The sequence below is a fragment of the Hippichthys cyanospilos genome, chromosome 8, assembly GCF_059441005.1.
Source record: "Hippichthys cyanospilos isolate Australia breed blue-spotted pipefish chromosome 8, RoL_Hcya_1.0, whole genome shotgun sequence".
Classification (NCBI taxonomy): Eukaryota; Metazoa; Chordata; class Actinopteri; order Syngnathiformes; family Syngnathidae; genus Hippichthys; species Hippichthys cyanospilos.
The window spans coordinates 22973249-22991766 of NC_142376.1; the positions used below are offsets into that span (position 1 = coordinate 22973249).

Sequence of the window (18518 nt, forward strand, 5' to 3'; positions counted from 1 at the left end):
ACTCTTGGCAAAGGAAGTATTAAACATAATTTGAAGCTCCGCCCCCATCTTTTATGTCGAGAGATCTTCACGATATTTAGACTATGTGTGCCCCTCAGTTGGATAATGATTCATGCCAAAGTTGAAGGTAATGGGGTGAATCGTTCAAGAGAAAAAGGCACTAGTTTGAGACCAGCTAATGTCTAAGAATGGGACAAAACTGCACATTAAAAAAATTCATAACAATTTTTCTGTACATCCTAGCAAATCACTTCTATTGACATTTTTGTAGGTCTTACAGTCCTCCATTAGCCTACAAAGTTTCATAGCTGTCGGTCAAACCAAACAGGATTGACTGTAATCTTTCGACTAATGACTTTTTTTGCAGCCACTAGGTGGCGCTAGCTTTAAACTGGAATAAATTTTTGTCGCTATATTCAGGAGAATATTTTTATCCAATGTGTGAAATTGTGAGAAGATCAGATCATCTGGGTCAAATTACAGCAACTTTTACTGGACAGATAAAGCTTCGGAATGAAAATGGTCATAGAGGCCACGCCCATTATCGAAACTTCGTAAAATTTGGTGGAGGACAGCAAGGCTGTCTAGAGGCTTTTCAGACTTAATTTCAGCGATATTACTTCAAAGGGCTCAGCTAAACACATAAAAACGTTTAAAAAATGCTATATTTTTGCCTGCCACTAGGTGGCGCTCACACTATAGCAAAAAATAAGTTGATAGGTGTATTCCGCATTGGAAATCCATCAAATATGTAATGTTTAGAAAAGATAAGACCATCTGGGTCCAAATACAGCAACTTTGTTCGTTTTCGCGAGAAATCAGACTGACATTTTTGTTTGCCACTAGGTGGCCTTATAAGCAATTGAAGATTTTTTTAAACACATGTGTTAAGGGCTTGAGTCTCCATGTGTCTGTGAAGTGTCAGATTTTTCCAAGCTTGGAAAGCTGAGTTATAAAGGTTTGTTTCACATGTGGCAAAGTAATCATCAAAGGCTTAATATGAAGCCCCGCCCCCAACATATTTGATTGCGGATCGTCACGAAAATTTGAACAATTGGGCCTCACAGTCAGATAAAACATCACAGCAAATTTGAAGTCGATCGGGTCAAGCGTTTGGGAGAAAAAAGGAGCAATTCGGGACCTGCAAATGAGCAAAAACGGGCCAAAGGTGCACATTCAAAAATTCATAACTCTCTTTATGTACATCTGAGCATATGGCTCACGCTGACTTTTTTGTAGGGCTTGAGGTCCTACATAAGGCTACAAATTTTTGGAGCTCTAGGTCAAATGGGCCGGGAGTAAGAGGCTATTTTCCACTCATAAGGCCATTTTGGGGCCAATTACAGACACTTTTTTTGTTTTGGCGAGTCATCTGACTTTGAAGTGGCGTGCAGACCACGCCCATGATCGAAAAGTCATAAAATTTTAAAATCTTAATATTCCATGTCTTAATGATATTCTGACTAATTTTCACTAGTTTTACTCAAACAGACTGAGCACAATACATGAAACTGTAAAAAATGACATTTTAATCAACCACTAGGCGGCGCTAGTAGGTATTGAAAAAAACTTTTTTCAAAGGTGTTAAAGACATAAGTTCCCGTGTGTCAATGAAGTTTTAGATTTTTTTAAGCTAGTACAACAAAGTTATTAAGGTTTATGTCACTCTTGGCGAAGGAAAAATTGAACACATAATTTGAAGCCACGCCCCTATCATATATGTCAGCTAATCTACACCAAATTTTGCCCACTTGTGCCCCTATGTGTGAATATGGACCACAGCAAATTTGAAGGCGATTGAGTACAGCGTTTAGGAGAAACAAGGAGCAGTTTGGGACCTGCAAACGTGCAAAAATGGGCCAAAAATGCACATTCAAAAATTCATAACTCTTTTTCTGTACATCTGAGCACATGGCTCGCGCTGACTTTTTTGTAGGTCTCTAGGTCCTACATATGGCTAAAAATTTTCGTAGCTCTAGGTCAAACGGGCCGGGACCAGGTGCACTTTTTCAACCTTAGGTGGCGCTGCAGAGCCATTTTTTTTGCATTGTTTTTGGAAACACAAAAATATCCAATTTTTCACCGGGCCCGACAAATGTGCAAATTTTGGTGACTTTTCGTGCATGTTTAGGCCCTCAAAAATGGAAAAGCGCTGCACAGTAAATAATAATAATAATAACTAGAGCTGCAAGCAGCTATAAAGGGCCCTCGCAGACCTGTGCACGTTGGGGTATGAACAGGTCGGGGTATGAACAAGGACTATGAATGATGAAAAATTTGTTGTAGATCACTTCAGTGCAGGACTATTACCAAATATGTAAAATTTAGACAAGGTGGGACAATGTGTGTGGAGTTACTGCAGCTTTTATTGTTCAAATTTTGTGACTTTCAATGCCATATAGGCCACACCCACTGTCGAAACATTGTACTGATTTGTGGGGGGCATAAGGCATGGCCACTGGCTTTTCAGAAAACATTTAAGGGATATATCACTTCAAGGGGCTCAGCAGAGTACATAAAAACATTAAGGATTTGCTATATTTTTTGCTGCCACTAGGTGGCGCTCGTACTATGATAAAAAATAGGCTTGTAGGTGTGTTTCACATTGGACTCCCATCCCATATATGAAGTTTTGCAAACATCAGATCATCTAGGTCCAATTACAGCAACTTTTACCGTTTTGGGGAGACATCAGACTTTGAGTTTGCATAGAGGCCACACCCTTTAATGAAAAGTCATAAAAGTTGAGAACCTTAATGTTCCAATGTGTCATAGCTTTTCTGACCATTTTTTAGTTCATTTAGTCAAACAGGCATTTCACAGTACATAAAAGTATAAAAAATGATATTTTTGTCCGCCACTGGGTGGCGCTGTAAATGATTTGAAAGTTTATCACATAGCTGTATTATTGCATTACTTTTAAAGGCCCAGGAAAGTTTCAGATGGTTTGAAGCTGTCATAGCTGAGTTATTAAGATTTTTGTTACTCTTGGCAAAGGAAGTATTAAACATAATTTGAAGCTCCGCCCCCATCTTTTATGTCAAGAGATCTTCACGATATTTGGACTATGTGTGCCCCTCAGTTGGATAATGATTCATGCCAAAGTTGAAGGTAATGGGGTGAATCATTTAAGAGAAAAAGGCACTAGTTTGAGACCAGCTAATGTCTAAGAATGGGACAAAACTGCACATTAAAAAAATTCATAACAATTTTTCTGTACATCCTAGCACATCACTTGTATTGACTTTTTTGTAGGGCATGCAGTCCTTCATTTGCCTACAAAGTTTCATAGCTGTAGGTCAAACCAAACAGGATTGACTGTAATCGTTCGACTAATGACATTTTTTGCAGCCACTAAGTGGCGCTAGCTTTAAACTGGAATATATTTTTGTCGATATGTTCAGGAGAATATTTTCATCCAATGTGTGAAATTGTGAGAAGATCAGATCATCTGGGTAAAATTACAGCAACTTTTACTGGACAGATAAAAATTCGGAATGAAAATGGCCGTAGAGGCCACACCCATTATCGAAACTTCGTAAAATTTGGTGGAGGTCAGCAGGGCTGTCTAGAGGCTTTTCAGACTTAATTTCAGCGATATTACTTCAAAGGGCTCAGCTAAACACATAAAAATGTTTAAAAAATGCTATATTTTTGGCTGCCACTAGGTGGCGCTCGCACTATAACAAAAAATACGTTAATAGGTGTATTCCGCATTGGAAACCCATCAAATATATGAAGTTTAGAAAAGATAAGCCCATCTGGGACCAAACACAGCAACTTTGTTCGTTTTGGCGAGACATCAGACTGACATTTTTGTTTGCCACTAGATGGCTTTATAAGCAATTGAAGATTTTTTTAAACACTTGTGTTAAGGGCTTGAGTCTTCATGTGTCTGTGAATTTTCAGATTTTTCCAAGCTTGTAAAGCTGAGTTATAAAGGTTTGTTTCACATGTGGCAAAGTAATCATCAAAGGCATAATATAAAGCCCCGCCCCCAACATATTTGATGGCGGATCATCACAAAAATGTGAACAATTGTGCCTCACAGTCAGATAAAACATCACAGCAAATTTGAAGTCGATCAGGTCAAGGGTTTGGGAGAAAAAAGGAGCAGTTCGGGACCTGCAAATGAGCAAAAACGGGCCAAAGGTGCACATTCAAAAATTCATAACTCTCTTTCTGTACATCTGAGCATATGGCTCGCGCTGACTTTTTTGTAGGGCTCGAGGTCCTACATAAGTCTACAAATTTTTGGAGCTCTAGGTCAAACGGGCCGGGAGTGAGAGGCTATTTTCCACTCATAAGGCCATTTTGGGGCCAATTACAGCCACTTTTTTCGTTTTGGCGAGTCATCTGACTTTGAGGTGGCGTGCAGACTACGCCCATTATCGAAAAGTCGTAAAATTTTAAAGCCTTAATATTCCATGTCTTAATGATATTCTGACCAATTTTCATTTGTTTTACTCAAACAGACTGAGCACAATACATGAAAGTGTAAAAAATGACATTTTAATCAACCACTAGGCGGCGCTAGTAGGTATTTGAAAAAACTTTTTTCAAAGGTGTTAAAGACATAAGTTTCCATGTGTCTATGAAGTTTTAGATTTTTTTAAGCTAGTACATCAAAGTTATTAAGGTTTATGTCCCTCTTGGCGAAGGAAAAATACAACACATAATTTGAAGCCACGCCCCTATCATATATGCCAGCGGATCTGCACCAAATTTTGCCCACTTGTGCCCCTATGTGTGAATATGGACCACAGCAAATTTGAAGGTGATTGAGTAAAGCGTTTAGGAGAAACAAGGAGCAGTTTGGGACCTACAAACGTGCAAAAATGGGCCAAAAATGCACATTCAAAAATTCATAACTCTTTTTCTGTACATCTGAGCACATGGCTCGCGCTGACTTTTTTGTAGGTCTCTAGGTCCTACATATGCCTAAAAATTTTCGTAGCTCTAGGTCAAACGGGCCGGGACCAGGTGCACTTTTTCAACCTTAGGTGGCGCTGCAGAGCCATTTTTTTTGCATTGTTTTGGGAAACACAAAAATATCAAATTTTTCACCGGGCCCGACAAATGTGCAAATTTTGGTGACTTTTCGTGCATGTTTAGGCCCTCAAAAATGGAAAAGCGCTGCACAGTAAATAATAATAATAACTAGAGCTGCAAGCAGCTATAAAGGGCCCTCGCAGACCTGTGCACGTTGGGGTATGAACAGGTCGGGGTATGAACAAGGACTATGAACAATGAAATAGTAGTTGTAGATGACTTCAGTGCAGGACTCTTACCAAATATGTAAAATTTAGACAAGGTGGGACAATGTGGGTGGAGTTACTGCAGCTTTTATTGTTCCAATTTTGTGACTTTCAATGCCATATAGGCCACACCCACTGTCGAAACATCGTACTGATTTGTGGAGGGCATAAGGCATGGCCACTGGCTTTTCAGAAAACATTTAAGGGATATCACTTCAAGGGGCTCAGCAGAGTACATAAAAACATTAAGGATTTGCTATATTTTTTGCTGCCACTAGGTGGCGCTCGTACTATGATAAAAAAATAGGCTTGTAGGTGTGTTTCACATTGGACTCCCATCCCATATATGAAGTTTTGCAAACATCAGATCATCTAGGTCCAATTACAGCAACTTTTACCGTTTTGGGGAGACATCAGACTTTGAGTTTGCATAGAGGCCACGCCCTTTAATGAAAAGTCATAAAAGTTGAGACCCTTAATCTTCCAATGTGTCATAGCTTTTCTGACCATTTTTTAGTTCATTTAGTCAAACAGGCATTTCACAGTACATAAAAGTATAAAAAATGAGATTTTTGTCCGCCACTGGGTGGCGCTGTAAATGATTAGAAAGTTTATCACATAGCTGTATTATTCCATGACTTTTAAAGTCCCAGGAAAGTTTCAGATGGTTTGAAGCTGTCATAGCTGAGTTATTAACATTTTTGTCACTCTTGGCGAAGGAATTATTAAACATAATTTGAAGCTCCGCCCCCATCTTTTCTGTCAAGAGATCTTCACGATATTTGGACTATGTGTGCCCCTCAGTTGGATAATGATTCATGCCAAAGTTGAAGGTAATGGGGTGAATCATTTAAGAGAAAAAGGCACTAGTTTGAGACCAGCTAATGTCTAAGAATGGGACAAAACTGCACATTAAAAAAATTCATAACAATTTTTCTGTACATCCTAGCACATCACTTGTATTGACTTTTTTGTAGGACATGCAGTCCTTCATTTGCCTACAAAGTTTCATAGCTGTAGGTCAAACCAAACAGGATTGACTGTAAGCGTTCGACTAATGACATTTTTTGCAGCCACTAGGTGGCGCTAGCTTTAAACTGGAATATATTTTTGTCGATATGTTCAGGAGAATATTTTCATCCAATGTGTGAAATTGTGAGAAGATCAGATCATCTGGGTCAAATTACAGCAACTTTTACTGGACAGATAAAGCTTCGGAATGAAAATGGCCGTAGAGGCCACACCCATTATCGAAACTTCGTAAAATTTGGTGGAGGTCAGCAGGGCTGTCTAGAGGCTTTTCAGACTTAATTTCAGCGATATTACTTCAAAGGGCTCAAATAAACACATAAAAATGTTTAAAAAATGCTATATTTTTGGCTGCCACTAGGTGGCGCTCGCACTATAACAAAAAATAAGTTAATAGGTGTATTCCGCATTGGAAACCCATCAAATATATGAAGTTTAGAAAAGATAAGCCCATCTGGGACCAAACACAGCAACTTTGTTCGTTTTGGCGAGACATCAGACTGACATTTTTGTTTGCCACTAGATGGCTTTATAAGCAATTGAAGATTTTTTTAAACACTTGTGTTAAGGGCTTGAGTCTTCATGTGTCTGTGAATTTTCAGATTTTTCCAAGCTTGTAAAGCTGAGTTATAAAGGTTTGTTTCACATGTGGCAAAGTAATCATCAAAGGCATAATATAAAGCCCCGCCCCCAACATATTTGATGGCGGATCATCACAAAAATTTGAACAATTGTGCCTCACAGTCAGATAAAACATCACAGCAAATTTGAAGTCGATCAGGTCAAGGGTTTGGGAGAAAAAAGGAGCAGTTCGGGACCTGCAAATGAGCAAAAACGGGCCAAAAGTGCACATTCAAAAATTCATAACTCTCTTTCTGTACATCTGAGCACATGGCACGCGCTGACTTTTTTGTAGGGCTCGAGGTCCTACATAAGGCTACAAATTTTTGGAGCTCTAGGTCAAACGGGCCGGGAGTGAGAGGCTATTTTCCACTCATAAGGCCATTTTGGGGCCAATTACAGACACTTTTTTCGTTTTGGCGAGTCATCTGACTTTGAGGTGGCGTGCAGACTACGCCCATTATCGAAAAGTCGTAAAATTTTAAAACCTTAATATTCCATGTGTTAATGATATTCTGACCGATTTTCATTTGTTTTACTCAAACAGACTGAGCACAATACATGAAAGTGTAAAAAATGACATTTTAATCAACCACTAGGCGGCGCTAGTAGGTATTAAAAAAAAATTTTTTCAAAGGTGTTAAAGACATAAGTTTCCATGTGTCTATGAAGTTTTAGATTTTTTTAAGCTAATACATCAAAGTTATTAAGGTTTATGTCCCTCTTGGCGAAGGAAAAATTGAACACATAATTTGAAGCCACGCCCCTATCATATATGCCAGCGGATCTGCACCAAATTTTGCCCACTTGTGCCCCTATGTGTGAATATGCACCACAGCAAATTTGAAGGTGATTGAGTAAAGCGTTTAGGAGAAACAAGGAGCAGTTTGGGACCTACAAACGTGCAAAAAAGGGCCAAAAATGCACATTCAAAAATTCATAACTCTTTTTCTGTACATCTGAGCACATGGCTCGCGCTGACTTTTTTGTAGGTCTCTAGGTCCTACATATGCCTAAAAATTTTCGTAGCTCTAGGTCAAACGGGCCGGGACCAGGTGCACTTTTTCAACCTTAGGTGGCGCTGCAGAGCCATTTTTTTTGCATTGTTTTGGGAAACACAAAAATATCCAATTTTTCACCGGGCCCGACAAATGTGCAAATTTTGGTGACTTTTCGTGCATGTTTAGGCCCTCAAAAATGGAAAAGCGCTGCACAGTAAATAATAATAATAATAATAATAATAATAATAATAATCTGGAGAAAAACAAGAGGGCTCTCGCAGCGGTAGCTGCTCGGGCCCTAATAATAATAATAATAACTAGAGCTGCAAGCAGCTATAAAGGGCCCTCGCAGACCTGTGCACGTTGGGGTATGAACAGGTCGGGGTATGAACAAGGACTATGAACGATGAAATAGTAGTTGTAGATGACTTCAGTGCAGGACTCTTACCAAATATGTAAAATTTAGACAAGGTGGGACAATGTGGGTGGAGTTACTGCAGCTTTTATTGTTCCAATTTTGTGACTTTCAATGCCATATAGGCCACACCCACTGTCGAAACATCGTACTGATTTGTGGAGGGCATAAGGCATGGCCACTGGCTTTTCAGAAAACATTTAAGGGATATCACTTCAAGGGGCTCAGCAGAGTACATAAAAACATTAAGGATTTGCTAAATTTTTTGCTGCCACTAGGTGGCGCTCGTACTATGATAAAAAATAGGCTTGTAGGTGTGTTTCACATTGGACTCCCATCCCATATATGAAGTTTTGCAAACATCAGATCATCTAGGTCCAATTACAGCAACTTTCACCGTTTTGGGGAGACATCAGACTTTGAGTTTGCATAGAGGCCACGCCCTTTAATGAAAAGTCATAAAAGTTGAGAACCTTAATGTTCCAATGTGTCCTAGCTTTTCTGACCATTTTTGAGTTCATTTAGTCAAACAGGCATTTCACAGTACATAAAAGTATAAAAAATGAGATTTTTGTCCGCCACTGGGTGGCGCTGTAAATGATTTGAAAGTTTATCACATAGCTGTATTATTGCATGACTTTTAAAGTCCCAGGAAAGTTTCAGATGGTTTGAAGCTGTCATAGCTGAGTTATTAACATTTTTGTCACTCTTGGCGAAGGAAGTATTAAACATAATTTGAAGCTCCGCCCCCATCTTTTCTGTCAAGAGATCTTCATGATATTTGGACTATGTGTGCCCCTCAGTTGGATAATGATTCATGCCAAAGTTGAAGGTAATGGGGTGAATCGTTTAAGAGAAAAAGGCACTAGTTTGAGACCAGCTAATGTCTAAGAATGGGACAAAACTGCACATTAAAAAAATTCTTAACAATTTTTCTGTACATCCTAGCACATCACTTCTATTGACTTTTTTGTAGGTCTTGCAGTCCTTCATTTGCCTACAAAGTTTCATAGCTGTAGGTCAAACCAAACAGGATTGACTGTAATCTTTCGACTAATGACATTTTTTGCAGCCACTAGGTGGCGCTAGCTTTAAACTGGAATATATTTTTGTCGATATGTTCAGGAGAATATTTTCATCCAATGTGTGAAATTGTGAGAAGATCAGATCATCTGGGTCAAATTAGAGCAACTTTTACTGGACAGATAAAGCTTCGGAATGAAAATGGTCGTAGAGGCCACGCCCATTATCGAAACTTCGTAAAATTTGGTGGAGGTCAGCAGGGCTGTCTAGAGGCTTTTCAGACCTAATTTCAGCAATATTTCTTCAAAGGGCTCAGCTAAACACATAAAAACGTTTAAAAAATGCTCTATTTTTGGCTGCCACTAGGTGGCGCTCGCACTATAACAAAAAATACGTTGATAGGTGTATTCCGCATTGGAAACCCATCAAATATATGAAGTTTAGAAAAGATAAGACCATCTGGGACCAAACACAGCAACTTTGTTCGTTTTGGCGAGACATCAGACTGACATTTTTGTTTGCCACTAGATGGCCTTATAAGCAATTGAAGATTTTTTTACACACTTGTGTTAAGGGCTTGAGTCTCCATGTGTCTGTGAAGTTTCAGATTTTTCTAAGCTTGTAAAGCTGAGTTATAAAGGTTTGTTTCACATGTGGCAAAGTAATCATCAAAGGCATAATATAAAGCCCCGCCCCCAACATATTTGATGGCGGATCATCACAAAAATTTGAACAATTGTGCCTGACAGTCAGATAAAACATCACAGCAAATTTGAAGTCGATCGGGTCAAGCGTTTGGGAGAAAAAAGGAGCAGTTCGGGACCTGCAAATGAGCAAAAACGGGCTAAAGGTGCACATTCAAAAATTCATAACTCTCTTTCTGTACATCTGAGCATAGGGCTCGCGCTGACTTTTTTGTAGGGCTCGAGGTCCTACATAAGGCTACAAATTTTTGGAGCTCTAGGTCAAACGGGCCGGGAGTGAGATGCTATTTTCCACTCATAAGGCCATTTTGGGACCAATTACAGCCACTTTTTTCGTTTTGGCGAGTCATCTGACTTTGAGGTGGCGTGCAGACTACGCCCATTATCGAAAAGTCGTAAAATTTTAAAACCTTAATATTCCATGTCTTAATGATATTCTGACCAATTTTCATTTGTTTTACTCAAACAGACTGAGCACAATACATGAAAGTGTAAAAAATGACATTTTAATCAACCACTAGGCGGCGCTAGTAGGTATATAAAAAAACTCTTTTTAAAGGTGTTAAAGACATAAGTTTCCATGTGTCTATGAAGTTTTAGATTTTTTTAAGCTAGTACATCAAAGTTATTAAGGTTTTTGTCACTCTTGGCGAAGGAAAAATTGAACACATAATTTGAAGCCACGCCCCTATCATATATGTCAGCGGATCTGCACCAAATTTTGCCCACTTGTGCCCCTATGTGTGAATATAGACCACAGCAAATTTGAAGGCGATTGAGTAAAGCGTTTGGGAGAAACAAGGAGCAGTTTGGGACCTGCAAACGTGCAAAAATGGGCCAAAAATGCACATTCAAAAATTCATAACTCTTTTTCTGTACATCTGAGCACATGGCTCGCGCTGACTTTTTTGTAGGTCTCTAGGTCCTACATATGCCTAAAAATTTTCGTAGCTCTAGGTCAAACGGGCCGGGACCAGGTGCACTTTTTCGACCTTAGGTGGCGCTGCAGAGCCATTTTTTTTGCATTGTTTTGGGAAACACAAAAATATCCAATTTTTCACCGGGCCCGACAAATGTGCAAATTTTGGTGACTTTTCGTGCATGTTTAGGCCCTCAAAAATGGAAAAGCGCTGCACAGTAAATAATAATAATAATAATAATAATAATAATAATAATCTGGAGAAAAACAAGAGGGCTCTCGCAGCGGTAGCTGCTCGGGCCCTAATAATAATCTGGAGAAAAACAAGAGGGCTCTCGCAGCGGTAGCTGCTCGGGCCCTAATAATCCGGAGAAAAACAAGAGGGCTCTCGCAGCGGTAGCTGCTCGGGCCCTAATAATAATAATCTGGAGAAAAACAAGAGGGCTCTCGCAGCGGTAGCTGCTCGGGCCCTAAATAATAATCTGGAGAAAAACAAGAGGGCTCTCGCAGCGGTAGCTGCTCGGGCCCTAATAATAATAATAATCCGGAGAAAAACAAGAGGGCTCTCGCAGCGGTAGCTGCTCGGGCCCTAATAATCTGGAGAAAAACAAGAGGGCTCTCGCAGCGGTAGCTGCTCGGGCCCTACAAGAGGGCTCTCGCAGCGGTAGCTGCTCGGGCCCTAATAATAATCCGGAGAAAAACAAGAGGGCTCTTGCAGCGGTAGCTGCTCGGGCCCTAATAATAATAATAATAATAATAATCTGGAGAAAAACAAGAGGGCTCTCGCAGCGGTAGCTGCTCGGGCCCTAATAATAATCCGGAGAAAAACAAGAGGGCTCTCGCAGCGGTAGCTGCTCGGGCCCTAATAATAATCTGGAGAAAAACAAGAGGGCTCTCGCAGCGGTAGCTGCTCGGGCCCTAATAATAATAATCTGGAGAAAAACAAGGGCTCTCGCAGCGGTAGCTGCTCGGGCCCTAATAATAATAATCTGGAGAAAAACAAGAGGGCTCTCGCAGCGGTAGCTGCTCGGGCCCTAATAATCCGGAGAAAAACAAGAGGGCTCTCGCAGCGGTAGCTGCTCGGGCCCTAATAATAATAATCCGGAGAAAAACAAGAGGGCTCTCACAGTGGTAGCTGCTCGGGCCCTAATAATAATAATAATAATCCGGAGAAAAACAAGAGGGCTCTCGCAGCGGTAGTTGCTCGGGCCCTAACAATAACTAGAGCTGCAAGCAGCTATAACGGGCTCTCACAGACCTGAGCACGTTGAAGGATGAACAGTTCGAGGTATGAACATATTTGGGTATGAATGTATTAGTGCATATGCAAGCGAACAGTAGAAGTCAATGATTTAGAAAAGGTCAAATTTTCATTAGCATTTGTTCAACGGCCTCAACTAAGTACAGTGGGCCCCCGTGTTACGAACTTAATCTGTTCAGCTGTTCAGCTTTGCTCGTAACTCGAATTGCTCGTATGACGGGCAATCCAAACCTATGTCAATTAGTAAATGCGTGCAACGCGTGCAAAAACCTTAGGTAAAAACATCACGACTTTATACACATATTAAAAATGAGTAACATAATCTACTGTACAGTTAAATTAAATAACATATACAAAGGAAAAATGACATTTACCTTTGGAGCAACGTGACTTGAGCTGGGTGGAGGCGGAGGGGAGCAGAGACCAACCCGCAGAATTTATTTATTTATTTTCTTAAACGGGAACTTTTCTCAAGCTAGAACATATCACCGGCGATTTCCTTCTCTTTAATCCATAATAGAAGAAGCCTCTCCATTTTGTTGTTGACCGAAGTTCGTCCCCTGGCAAGGAAATTCTTGCCCTTAGAAGATTGCCGAGCGGTTACGGCCATAGTCAGGAGCAAGGTTAACTATGCGTGCGCCTCCTTCGTATTTTTTTATTATCTCCTGCTTCGTTTCTATTGTCATCATCCTCTTCTTCCTTTACGGCCACTACCAATTTTAGAAGCCATGTCTAACGGATAAAGTTTGCAAAGTCTTCACAACACACCAACCAGCTGTGCCATCTAGCTAGATGAAGGCGTTCGGCCAATAGCATATCGGCATTTCTGTGATTGACGTGACGCTGGCCAATAGCATATCCGCATTTCTGTGACTGAGACCGGGACTGTGACCTTAATCGACCAATGGCATATCGGCATCTCCGTGACTGAGACTGTGACTGTAACCTTAATCGACCAATAGCATATCAGCATCTCCGTGAGTGAGACTGTGACTGAGACCTTATAAGACCAATAGCATATCGGCATCTCCTTGTCATGCGTGAATATTTAATTTGTTGACGCAGCAAGGCGAAAAAAATCGTGCGGACACACTGACCGGCATATTAGATTATTCATAAGACGAAGGTTTTGGCGAAAGAGGGGGACAAAAAACGCCGCAGTCCACGTTCGTCAGATGAAAAGCTCATAAAACAGGGAGTTCGTAAACCGGGGGCTCACACACACATCAATGGCAACCCGAAATGAATCCCAACTAATGGCATCTAATTGTCGTCTTTATCTTTTCATCTGGATCCACTGGTTGAGACTGCATACGGGGCTCACTGTGTATGGAATAAAAAAAAAGGTAATATAATGTTTTATGCCACAAGGTGATTCTAGCACAACGATGGAATATGTGTTCGTTGATGTCTGTAGGAATTGACTTTTATTTAACGTTTGAAGTCGTGACGAGATCATAGGGGTCGAACTACATATACAGTTACGATAAATCGGCGGAAGGAAAACTGCTGTATAGGCATCGTAATATTTGGTGGAGGAAGTTAGGCGTGTCTGAAGGCCTGTCTGAAAAAAAATCAGATATTACTTTGACAGGCTCAACAAGGTACATACATATGAAAATGTAAATTTTTGCTGCCACCAGGTGGCGCCAGCACTACGAAGAAAAAAAGTGAGCTTCACATTGTACTCCCATGAAATGAAATTTAGAGAAGATCATCTTGGTCAAATTATATTAAGTTTTACCGGTCTGTCCGGCGATGTAAAGGCCGCGCCCAAATTTGAAGAGTAATAAAACTTGAGTCATAATGTTCCCTCTCTCAATATTCTCCTGACTATTTTTCTGTGAATTGACTGAAACCAGCACAACACAGAACATGAGTGTAAAAATTAACTTTTTTGTCTGCCACCAGGTTTTGCTCTTGGTAATTTGGAAATGTGTAATGTAGAATATTTAGACCATGAGTCTAAATGATACAGTCAACTTTCACATATTTTAAAGGTTATTCAGCTGAGTTATAAAGGTTTTTGTCAATGTGACGGAACGGTCAAGCTTTGTTCGATTGTGAGTGGTTGCAAAACTTTATTTATAATGCATTTTACTGCTTGATTCAAAGTTGAAAGGCTTAGCCATGGGTCCCAAGATTGCTAGTGATGTGAAGATAATCAAGAAATACGAAGCTAGCCGAGCCTAGGCTACCCTTACTAAGGAATATGGGCATAAAAAGCGCCACTCAAAGGTAAATAAATCCTTTCTGTCATTTTTCATTTGTGATGTTTTCTGATTGTATACATGTATTATATATATGGAGCACTTACTATACTATTTTGGTACCAAATTTTGATATGTATGAACAATTTTGATGATTTTACCTGGGGTTAAACGCATTAGCTATTTAACAGAGGTTTGGATTACCCGTCAAACGGTGAATTCACCTTAGAAGCCCAACTGCGGAACGGATCAATCTTGTAACACGGGGGCCCACTGTATAGTTGAAGCATGCCAGTTCAAAAATGGTTAGCATAAATCTTAAAGCTTTGGCTGTGCCTAGAAATTCTGTCCATAAAAGTAATGGACAGAATTAGTGACAAATGGCGTCCTTGTCTCAGTCTAACCCTTACTGAAAATAAATTTGACTTACTTAACCGATGGACTCTCCTCTTAAGCACCCAGGAATAGACCTTACCAGGGAGGCTGAGTGTGATCTCTCTGTAATTTAAACACACTTTCCGGTCCCCCTTCTTAAAAAGCTGGTCCACCAGTCCATTCTGGAGGCATTGACCTCAATCTCCATGCAATATTTTAGCGTCATGTTGTATGTTTTAATGAATATTGAATGTCTTGAAAAAAGGTATGCTGTTCAGGGTTTCTATTGGTCCTAAGGAAAACTTTTTAATTTATGTTCACTAACCTTGAAAGTAATCAGAAACCTTTGGTATGTTTTTAGTTCTTGGGTATTGCCTCATTGCAGTCAGACATCTGTTGCTAACGGACTGTACATCAATCAATAAATGTGTGTGCTGTAAACAGGGAAGTGATTAAACATTGCTTCCTAGTGTTGCAAATGTGGTTTTAAAATTTATTTATTGCTGTTCCACCACAACAATTTGTGTCATATGTTTTTTTTTTCTTTGTGTATTAGATGTTTTTGGTGATTAGGGAGTTCTTGATCAAATGTTTGACAATTGGCTGGCAACCAGTTTAGGCCTATCACCCGAAGGCAATTGTGGTAGCCTCCAGCGTGTCCATGACCCTCAACGAATAAGCAGTCGAGATGATGGATGTATGCATGATCAAAAGTTATATTAGGGGCTCCAGACTTTTATTACACTACTCTCCAGATATTATGTTAACCAAAAACAATTTAAAAAGGATAAATTACATTATGGAACATTAATACTGCACAAATTTTTCAATCAATCAAATTTTATTTGTATAGCCCTAAATCACCAAAGTCTCAAAGGGCTTCACAGATGAAAAGAGGTCATGACGAGACTTCTTTCGAAAAAAGAAGTCTTACAGAGACATCTTTTCGGTGTAAGGTACACAACAGCATCCCCTGTCAAAGCTCCCAGAAGGGTAAGGAAAAACTCAAAAACCACATTAGGGGAAAATCAGAAACCTCCAGAAGGGACCACAAGTGGGAGAAGCCCCCTTCCAGGCCCACAAGTTGAAGTGGGTGCTGCATGTACCAAATACAGACAAATAGATACACATTTCAAACAAGTACAGGTAAACAATATAGTTTACAGAAAACATTGCTATATAGTGCAATGATGACTTGACAGCAGGCAAAGCCATTGGGCAGGAACTTTCCCACAGTCCAACCATTCAGTCCAAACATTCAGCAAAGGGTGAAAATGTTAACTTATTTGTTTATGCGTAATTCAAATCAATGTTAGTACTGTGTTACTTAAAATCACAAAAAATATCAATCTAACTGAATGTTGAAATAGCTTTTGAAGTATGTAGTTACAAAAGTTTATAGTTGTTAACACAAGTGGGTGTGGCACCCAAAATTTTAGAAAAACTTTATAAAACTAATTTGAGTCAAAATATTACTCAAATCCACTGCATTTATTGAGCTTTGAACGAGTGCACATTTAAAAATATTGTAAAAAAAAAAAAAAAAAAAAAACTTGCTGTGCATGGTGGCCAGTACTCTTAATCCTCATTTTCTATTCCTGTTTTGCAGGTCAAGAAAATAGCGTCAGAGTATTATGATGGCCTTCCTCAGTACACATCATGGGTCAAGGTCCTGTATGACTTCATCATGGATGACACATTAAGCCCATACTCACGAGTCAAGAGGAAGCTGAAAGGAGATGTCAAACTGGAGTAATTTCAATGAGCGCTTCTCTGGACCGAAACATCTTTGTATTAACATTCAAAATGTTGTTGTCAAGTGGTATGAGACATTTTGTTTCTATTTATGGGCAGTGTTGGCTCTGCCCAGTTATGTGTAGGTCAACCATTCTAAAATGAAATATATTCTAAAATCAAGACAACTAACAATGAAATGGTTTAGTTGCAGAGAAATTTTACATTTTATTGTTTTTTTCTGACAATTTTGTTCAAGTGTACCATTTTACGTCTGTACTTGCAACACATTTCAGCATCTTTTTTCCTTTCCGTATCAAATGCACTAATGACTGTAAACTTTTCCAATAATTAAATGCATCATTATGCCAATTTTTCACTTCTCAGATTTTTTTTTAGAAAAGTTATTACTCATAACACAAATAATTACATTTTTATTTTTTTGAACGGTGCATTAAAACATAAAAAGGTCAATTTTCCCCAGAAGGGTATATAACTATGTATAACATGTTTATTGCGCCTCCCCCAGGTCTTGAAATGCCTGTATCTAGAGTCATTAGAGTGACTGGTTGGGTTATATTAGCATATAAGCGACTTATTTGTGCGTCTACAGATGCTGCACATTCCTAGCAATTTTCGTAGATCTATTTGAACCACACAACTGGGGCTGCCTCTGTAAAAAAAAAAAAAAAATAATAATGATAATATATGTATATAAGGAAGACCTACTCAACCTTTTTATAGAAATCATGCAGTAATGTATTAAAATATGTATGATTATACAAGGCCTGATGTGTGTGCAGCATTTCATGAGTTAGCATGAAATGTAAGACCCTCAAAGTTTGTGTGTTCTTGGCAAACAATTTGTTTGCATAGTATTGCGTTTTATGAAAACTGACACTGTGTTTTGACATTATTCATAACTAACCCATCTTTCCAAGAAATTTTGAGGAAGCTCTGGTTAATCCATTTTAAACATCAAAGAATAAAAATCTTTGAACATTTGGTGGTGTTACCACTCTGAAGAACAAGAACATTATGTTTGTAGCTGTCTTCCGTAATGTGACAGTTTGACAAAATAAAAGAGGTGGGCAGTCCTTCAGCACCGACAGTGTCCTTCAGTCCGTCTCCAAAGGTCACTTGTTTTACAGACGGAGTGACGAGTGACGGGAACGATCAAAATAACGGCATAAGAAAAAAATTCATAACGTGTGTGTTATTCATTGTCATCATCGTTTGGATAGTCATTCTGTCAGGTGTCCATCAGACCAATGCTCCCCGTTTGTGACGGAATCACAATCGTTAAAAACGAGTTTAAAAAAAAAAGAAAGGGGGGCAACAATGGAAGTGAGCGATGGACCGGTGGTTGTCTGACGGACCCACAATTACAAATTTCGACATGAAAAAATTATAACTTGAAGGGGGGCTGTGCACCAACAACTGATGACTGATTAACCAGCAAAGAAAAATAATGTAAATAGCCGACCTGTGGAAAACAGGATCATCTTTTAACAACCAGCTGCTTTTGTCATGGTGAATCATCATTCTTAAGTGAGAATTATACAGCTGTCTCCACATACGTTTGTACTGTGCCAAAGCCCACTGAACAACCAACAACTCAATGTTTTTTTCTTTGATGTTTTCCTCGAACCAGATCGTGTTGATATTTGCCAGAAATAATGTTTTAGACATATTAATGTTTTATTTTGTGTGCTGTTTTAAAATGAAAAGTGTTAGTAGTGCCCTAGGATTTCTTCTAAATCATCCTCAACGTTTCAGACAGATGAAACATTTGAGGCAAAACTTCACCGCCCTACTCTACACTCACAAGAAATCGGCCATTTTTGATTTACTTTCAATTTTTTCCATTTACTGTAGTTTTCAAAAGAAAAAAAGTTCAATTACATGTAAGAATGGTGTTGGGCGTCTTAAGTCCCTTCCTTCAATCCCAATGTGCCTGTACCTAAT

General features: G+C 39.3%; 1 protein-coding gene across 3 annotated transcripts in view; it reads left to right on the plus strand.

Moving 5' to 3' along the window:
* degs1 (delta(4)-desaturase, sphingolipid 1) overlaps positions 1-16922 on the plus strand; it is a 34763-nt gene extending 17841 nt beyond the window's left edge. For all 3 annotated transcript variants that reach the window (XM_088421191.1, XM_088421190.1, XM_088421188.1), the window contains one exon: positions 16426-16922. In XM_088421191.1, coding sequence (XP_088277317.1) covers positions 16426-16572 — 147 coding nt within the window. In that variant the 3' untranslated portion in view covers positions 16573-16922. The remainder of the gene's footprint in view (positions 1-16425) is intronic.
* Positions 16923-18518: the final 1596 nt, after the last annotated feature.